At 50.2% G+C, this 7898-nt stretch overlaps 1 protein-coding gene across 1 annotated transcript; it reads left to right on the top strand.

The window, feature by feature from the left end:
- The first annotated feature begins 582 nt into the window (after nucleotides 1-582).
- TP53RK (TP53 regulating kinase) lies at nucleotides 583-4658 on the top strand. Its single transcript, XM_037521631.2, has 2 exons — nucleotides 583-912; nucleotides 3506-4658. Exons 1-2 carry the CDS (start codon nucleotides 630-632, stop codon nucleotides 3982-3984), a joined length of 762 nt encoding a protein of 253 aa, XP_037377528.1. The 5' UTR covers nucleotides 583-629; the 3' UTR covers nucleotides 3985-4658.
- The last annotated feature ends 3240 nt before the right edge of the window (nucleotides 4659-7898 follow it).

The raw sequence follows: 7898 nt of genomic DNA, 5'->3' as shown, positions 1-7898 counted from the left end.
CCAGACTTTGGGGGGGCGGGGGGCGGGCAAGGCAAGGGGGAAAAGATGCAGGCATTGGGGATGGCCTCAGAGACACTGCCCCGCCTCGTAGATAAGAGCGCCGAGGCCCTGGCCATGAATCTTGAAAGGGAAGGAGCTGCAAGGAAGCAAACTTGTTGATGTTGCCTGCATTGGAATGTTCATTGCACCTGGGCTGGAAGTTCTGCTGGAATCTTCATTCTATTCATTTGCTCAATAATATATTTTCTCATCACCAAAACTTTCCTAAAAGAGCCAGAGATTTAGGAGGCGGGGCTCATCAACACCAGTCGCGCCAGTCACCGTGAGCTTCCACAAGCAAAGCGCTGTTAGCCGAGAACTACCGAGGGTTTACGGAGATAGCCGAAGAGCTGGGAGGCGGGGCCCCAGAAGTCTTCGGTGCTGAAAGAGCGGAGAGTTTGGGAGGCGGGACCTCTTCTACATGGCGGAAGTGTCGAAAGGGGCCGAGCAGTTCCGGAGCGGGCCGAAGCCGCACCGACAGCTTCCGGAGAGAGCCGACAGCTTCCGGAGAGAGCCGACAGCTTCCGGAGAGAGCCAACAGCTTCCGGAGAGAGCCGAGCGTGCCCGAGCGGCGGCGCGGCGACGCAATCATGGCGGCGACCGGCGCTTCTGTGACTGAGAAGAACGAGGAGCAGGCGTTGGAGGCCGAGGCACTGGCCGCGGCCCGGGAGCGAAACAGCCGCTTTTTGAGCGGTCTGGAGCTGGTGAAGCAGGGCGCCGAGGCGCGCGTGTTCCGCGGCCGCTTCCAGGGCCGCGCGGCCGTGGTGAAGCACCGCTTCCCCAAGGGCTACCGGCACCCGGCGCTGGAGGCGCGGCTCGGCCGGCGACGGACGGTGCAGGAGGCCCGGGCGCTGCTCCGCTGCCGCCGCGCAGGTGAGGGGGCGCTGCTCCGGAGCGTGGGGCCTCCCCAGTGACGCGGGTACCGCCGCCCCGCTCGGGGGCGCGGTGGGGGCACCCGGAGGCCCCGGGACCTGAACTCCGTGCCTCGATTTGCCTCAGTTTCTCTATTTGGACCTTCTCCGTGGCTTTCCACCGAGAAGTGTCATTTTTTTTAAAGATTTATTTATGCATACAAGAGCTGGGGTACAGGCTAGAGGTGTGGTGGGTGAGAGGATTCACCAGAGACAGAGAGGGGAACAGAACAGGCAGATTGACTGAAATACACTGCTGAGGGGAGCAGCGGGCAAGACAGGAGAGGTCTGCCGCGCCATGTGGGTAGCTGCCTGACTGGGGATCGAACTCGTGCTGCCGAGGCTGCAGACAGCTTCAAAGGTTGCGTCTTAACCCCGTGCACCACCAGGAAGGTCCAAAAATGTCGTTCTTTCACACCTCTCTTAATTAACTCTTAAAAAGCTGCTTGGCCTGACAGCTACGCTCATTGGTCATGGAGTCTTGGGACCAGGCTCACTTCCAGGCCTGCCGCTGTTGCTTCCCGTTGAGCATGTTATTTAACCTGAGCCTCGGTTTCTACGTTTGCACCATCTCAATTTTTGATCATTAGCTCTTCATTATCACTCTTGAGCAGATGTCATAACAAGTATTTGCCCAGAAGTCAGCTTCACTGGGTTCAGACACTGACTGCTGCTTCATATGTAGCCACTCGCTGCAGTTTTCCTCACCTATAAAGGAAAGTCACAGTAGCAGTGCCCCTGCCTCAGGAAGCCGTGATCCGGTAGATAGAAGGGTCTTTGTATGCCATTATTATGTTTGAAAGTGTGATTGGCATTTAGTGCTTAGTAACTGCGGAATACATGCACCATAACCCTCAATCTCGACCTCATAGGAGAAACTGAGGCTGAAGTTGAAAATCACTTCCATAAGGTTACAGTGAGTAGGTGACTTAGCCTGACTCTCAGCCCATATCCCTCTGACTCAGACACCGACTTTGTACTCTAATACTTCCTACCTTCCTTTCATTAGTGCTTTTGCTGGAAATCTGGAGGAAGGTCAGTATCGAGTAAGCAGACACATCTCCCTGTTGCTCGGACTTAAGTTGTGTTCATATTTTCTGTTTCACCTCTCTGGGATATAAGTTTATTAAGTAGGGATCATGGCTGCCTGTTTTCCTCCGTATCCCCAATTATGTTTCCAGTATCTAGAAAAGCATCCTGAGCATGATTGACATTCAGTAAAGATTCACTGATTCATCAAACTATTGGAGTTATTGTATTCATGTTATAGAAGCAGAAATGGAGGCTTAGAGGAGTTAATGTTTATGGGTATACAGCTAATAAAGGAGATGGAAGTAGAACCCTCTCTTTTCCTGCACTAGAAGGATGTCATGCAGGTGAGTTAGAAGTGAGGCTTCTATTGCAAGTGATAGTACACCTTTAACAAAGAGTAGATCGAAGAGAAAATTGCACCTTGGGTTCTTAAGAATATGTGTGTGTGTGTGTGTGTGTGTGTGTGTGTGTGTGTGTGTGTGTAGAGGGAGATTCTGTTTCAGCATGAGGGACACATAGGGCTCCAGGTTTGGGACAGATTGAAAGTCCTGTAATGTCATTTTTTTTTTTAAATAATAAATTTTATTTTTATATTCCCCCATACAATTGCAAACCCCCCATTCTGACCCCAATCCCTCCCCTCCCGCCCCCCACCCCCCAAAAAGTGTCTCTGGTTCATAGTTTTTTGTTGATTTTGATTTTCACTTTCTTATAGTTATTCATTTTCCTGGTCCCTTATTTAAGTTTTCTAGATTCCTGCTATGAGTGAGACCATCCGGTATTTTTCTTTTTCTTTTTGGCTTATTTCGCTGAGCATGATCCCTTCCTGCGCCATCCATGTTGCTGCAAATTGCATGTGTTTATCTTTTTTGAATGCTGAGTAATATTCCATGGTATATATGTACCACATCTTCTTGATCCAGTCATCTATTTTTGGGCATTTGGGCTGTTTCCAAAGCTTAGCTATTGTAAATAGTGCTGCTATAAACATAGGGGTGCAGGTGTTTGTAATGTCATTTTTAACGTGCAGTTGTTGAATGCAGATATCAAGAGTGAACAGACAAGACCCCACCACTAGGAGGATGAGAGTAACTACTAGGACCCCCATGAGTGAGGAGACCCAAGATCACCAGCCTGTAAACTAGTCCCATGGACTTGACATGCCTGCAATTCTGCAGCCTTTTGGAGACAAAGGGGACTGACTGAGTGGTTCAGGAAACAAGGGGCAAAGAGCAAAAGAAGTAAAAATATTCTTACAGTGGCGAGAGGCCCAAATGAAGGTCCCATCCATTGAGACCAATTAGAAAAGGCTTTGTTTGTAATAGGGGTCCTGGGCCAGGATGCAGTTTCTTTAAGGCGTCCTGCCTCCAGGAAGTCTCTCCTTCCTCTCTGTTTTCATTTTCCAGCCAGCCCTGGAGCTCAGCTCAAGGTTGTTGCTATTACTCATCTGTAAATACAAGCCTCTGAGAGAAAGCTGGATAAGTGTTTTTTCTCTTTGTGTAACTCTTATGTCTTGATTGCAGGAATAGCTGCCCCTGTTGTCTTTTTTGTGGACTATGTTTCCAACTGCATATACATGGAAGAAATCAAAGGCTCAGTGACTGTTCGGGATTATATTCAATCCACAATGGAGACTGAAAAAAAACCCCAGAATCTCTTTGGCTTAGCCAGGACTGTTGGGCAGGTTTTGGCTCGAATGCATGACGAAGACCTCATTCACGGTGATCTCACTACCTCAAACATGCTCCTGAAACCCCCCCTGGAACAGCTGAACATCGTGCTCATAGACTTTGGGCTGAGTTACATCTCAGCCCTTCCAGAAGATAAGGGAGTGGACCTCTATGTGCTGGAGAAAGCCTTCCTCAGTACCCATCCCAACTCCGAGACTGTTTTTGAAGCTTTTCTGAAGAGCTACTCCACCGCCTCCAAAAAGGCCCAGCCAGTGCTCAAAAAACTCGATGAAGTGCGCCTGAGAGGAAGGAAGCGGTCCATGGTGGGGTAGAGGCGTGTGGGGCAACCGCGGGCAGTCGAGCTGTTCGCGGGAAGTGCGCGTGCAGGAATGCTGCAAGCCCCGGAGCCCTAAATAAAGGCGTTGCGCTGCTCTTGAGTGCTGTCTGTGACCATGCTTGTAACGGGTCATTATCCTCTGCGGTCGGCTGCGCGGGCACTCACGTGTACATGAGGGATGTGGTAGGCAGAGCCGGGGAACAGACCAGGGCCGGCTTCCTCACTGGGGCATGTGTATCCAGGTATCTGAACATGACTTTAAAAAGCACTGAACCATGTAATGAGAACACCCTTTTTTTCAGTCCTGGTAAGACAAGGACAAAGTCTCATGGGTGACAGCAGGCCTGCGGTAGTCCTCTAACCCAGCTTTTTTTGGGGTGTCTATGATTATCCTCATAAAATCTACATAGTGGGATGTGACCAGCATTTTTAAAATGAACTAGAAACTAGAATCATCAGAATTCTTTACAGGTGGTAGTATAAATACTGCCTCATGGAACTTGTTTCAGATGTATATGGGGATCAGGATATGCCCTGGTTCTGATGTAAAATATATTCCTTTTGGAGCACTGGGATTTGGGGGCACCTGCACGTGGACGATAATCACTGCTGTAAACTAAGAAGGGAACTCTGGTCTGGTGCCAATAAAATTTTATTTATAAAAACGGTGGTTTGGAGGCCATAGTTTGCCAATTTGATTTTTAAAACTAAAAATACTGTCTCCTTCAGTAATTAGATACCCCCTTAAGTTTGTGCTCCAGGCAAGTGCCGCACTTACCTCACCCCAGTCTTAACCCAGCTGTTGCTGACAGCTGGAACCCGACCCTGGGAACTCATGTTCTTGCAAGGGCCAGGATGTCCCAGGATGCCTTTGAAAACTGGGACCTTCCCTTGTGTCCTGAATTCTGGGCTCTGCGTGTCCAAAGGACGGAATTCCCTTTTCTCCCAACCTAGAGGAGTGGCGCTCTCTTGCCACTAGAGGGCGCCAGTCACTGTCGTTCTCTGCAAAGGAGTCAATGAGCCACTTTCCTTCCTTTCCTCCTGCACTTCTGTCTGTCTGCTCTCCACCCTCCTTCCCCTCTCTCTTCCCCCCCTCCTTGTGCTCTCTCCTTGCAACCTGATCATTTATTTACTCTACACCTTAACTGACTAGCCCTATGTGGGGAGCGCCAAGTTAATCACACGGGATGTAGCCGAAGGGCAGACGTGGGTGTGTCTAGTCCTCTCCTGTCTTAGTCTTGTCATTCCTTCTTTCACTTCATCACTCATTCACTCACTGGGTATTTACTGAGCATCTTGGCTCTGCTGGAGCCCGAAGAAACTGCTGCCATCTCGGAGGCCCCCCTGCTTCTTTCTCCAGACGGTGCTGTTGTGGGAGGTTCCCCCACCTCTCCTTCCGCCTCTCTTTTGGGCCCTGCATTCTTCACTCAGCAGTCCCACTGTCATAGCCACATTCTGCTACTTCTCTGTTCAGAAGTGTGGTGGCTCCCCATCCCACATTTCCGTATTGACATGGGCCACCCCTCCACCCAGCACCTCTGAACCTGAGTGTCCTCTGGAAAATGGTGCCTGACTGGGGGAGCTGCTGTGAAGCACTGTCCTGGGTCAGAATCCTCAGGAAGCAGATGCTGAGATGTGGTTGAGTATGTAGAATGTTTAGTAAGGTAGACCCTTGGGATAAACCCCTACACAAGGGAAGGAAGCAAGAAAGAGAGAGGGGAAGTGGTTCAACTGGCTCAAACCAGTTCCAACCAGCTCAAAACTGATTTCAGCCAGATCAAACCAGTTCCAGCTGACTCAAACTATCCAGCAGGATCAAACCAGTTAGTTGGTTCAGAGCAGTTCCAACCAGATCAAACCAGTTATCACTGGTTCAGACAGAAGCAAACCGGTTCCCACTAGTTCAGACTGGCTTCAACCAGATCTGGCTGATTAGAACCAGTTCCAACCAGCTCAAACTGGTCCAAGTCACCCCAATCCCTATCCTTCCCTATTCCTTCTGGATTCATCATCACGCTTTTTCTTCTGTTCCTTTATAGATTTTCAAATGAAAGGGAGGTGTTTATTACTCTCAGACCCCTTCACCCTTAAGCTGCTTGTGTCAGTAGGCACTTGAATTTGCAACCCCTAAAAATAAGGTGGTATCATCTCCAGGTGGTATCATCTCCTTTCCATCTCTAAAGGAAATCTCTGGAACCCAGTGCTGGTTACCAGGTGCATGTGGATCGTAGGCTTCTTCCGGCAGCACGCAGGCTTATGATAGGTGTGCTGTTGGTGTGTTGTGAATATGGGATTAGAACCGCCCACTACCTCCTCATCGCCACCCTCTGGCTTAGGCAAGTGATCTTTTGCTTAAATCCTTCCAGCTGCCTCCTTGGTATCCCTGCTTCTGCCCTCATCCCCCCACAGTCTTGCTTTCCACTCAGCATCTTGGAGAATCCTATTTAATCTCAATTCAGATCATGTCATTTTGTTAGGGGGAAAAAGGATGTCCCAAAGCAAATTCCATATAGGCTTTGTGGACTCCACCCCCACCCCAGGTCAAAGCCAAAGACACTGGGAACTCCAAATCCCATCACCACCAAAAGGAAGGTGGCTGGGACCTGAGGGTGGGGTTAAGCAGCCAGGTGGATACAAAAGGCAGACACGTGGGCTTTGGGGGCTCTCCATTTTGGGGCTCTCGGCCAGCTCGGAGCGTCCGGCCAGCTCTGAGAGTGACTTTGGGTTTCCAGGTCGTCGGATCGGGTAGGACGCATTAAAGACTTTATTTCCCTATTTTCTCCCTGAGTTGTACATTTTCCTTATTTCTTTTTCTCTTGTAAATAAACCTTTTATTAACCCTTTTGTGTGTGTCTGTAGTAGAGTATTCAAAAGTCCCTTTAAAGCGCGCGGGTGAGGACCCACAGCCAGGAACCCGTTTAATATCGGGGTTGCTGTATAACAATTTCTCTGTTTAAAACATTCCTGTGTTTCTACCTCACTCAGGGCCAACAGACCCACCTGCCCTTACCCAACATTCTTACTTTCGTGAGGCCTGTGCTATCACTGTGCCCTGGCATGCTCACTTTGGGTCAGCCACCCTGTTCCCCCAACAGCTGGTGGTGCTCCTACCTCAGGGCCTTTGTACTTTCTGTTCCCTTTGTTTGCAACACTGTTCCCCATAGATCACACGACTGCCTCCCTCACTTCCTTGGTGCCTTTGCCAACATTGCTTTGTCTGAAATGCCTCCTAAGAGCAGCCCCTATAAAGGTAACACTCCCAGCCCCAGCTGTCCATCCACCTCCCCAGCTTTATCTTTGGCCGCTTCACCCCACCTGCTGCCCTTCCTCTTCACTTGTTCCTTTGCTTTCTGTCTTCCCAGGCAGGGCCTTGTTTGCACCACTGCTCTAGCCCCAGCATCTGTAATGTGCCTGGAGTAATAGGTGCTCCATAAACATTTATTGAGTTGAATTCCCTCCTACGAGCCCAGCCTGCTCACTGGAAAGAAAATCAAGGAGCCACATGAATCTTTTTCCCAATGCTGCCCTTCCTCTACCCAGCCCTTCACCCCCCACACACAACCCCTCCTCCACCTACCCACAGTTGTCTCTGCTGGAGGCATAGCAGAGTGTGGTCCTGGCCTGCAGCTTGGAACAAAAAACAGTCAGAACCCTAGGGGACTGGTTCCGATCAAAGACCTCGTCATGTTTGTAAACCTTTACTCTGCCTGCGAGAGGGGGTAGGAGATGACCCAGAACCCGAAGTTAGTCGAAGCTCCAGGCCAGGAAAGTCCCGGGCTTGCCCCCTTGCCACAGTGAGGAAAGGCCCTGCGAGGCCGAGCTGCTGGATGCCCCCCTCCAGGGTATCTAAACGGGTGACTGATCCCAACCCCAGCCGGAGGCCCACTTGCTGGGACCTGCTTCAAAGCC

This window comes from Talpa occidentalis, unplaced genomic scaffold (genome assembly GCF_014898055.3).
Source record: "Talpa occidentalis isolate TD23 unplaced genomic scaffold, MPIMG_talOcc4v2.1 talOcc4.10, whole genome shotgun sequence".
In the NCBI taxonomy this organism is placed as follows: domain Eukaryota; kingdom Metazoa; phylum Chordata; class Mammalia; order Eulipotyphla; family Talpidae; genus Talpa; species Talpa occidentalis.
Note: the sequence above shows the minus strand (reverse complement) of the source record. Positions and strands in the feature narration are given on the sequence as shown.

Bases quoted from the DNA above. Each gene is read 5' to 3' on its own strand.
- TP53RK (XM_037521631.2), top strand. From the start codon at position 630: ATGGCGGCGACCGGCGCTTCTGTGACTGAGAAGAACGAGGAGCAGGCG. The intron at 913-3,505 runs GTGAGGGGGCGC...TCTTGATTGCAG, and splicing joins GCTCCGCTGCCGCCGCGCAG to GAATAGCTGCCCCTGTTGTC.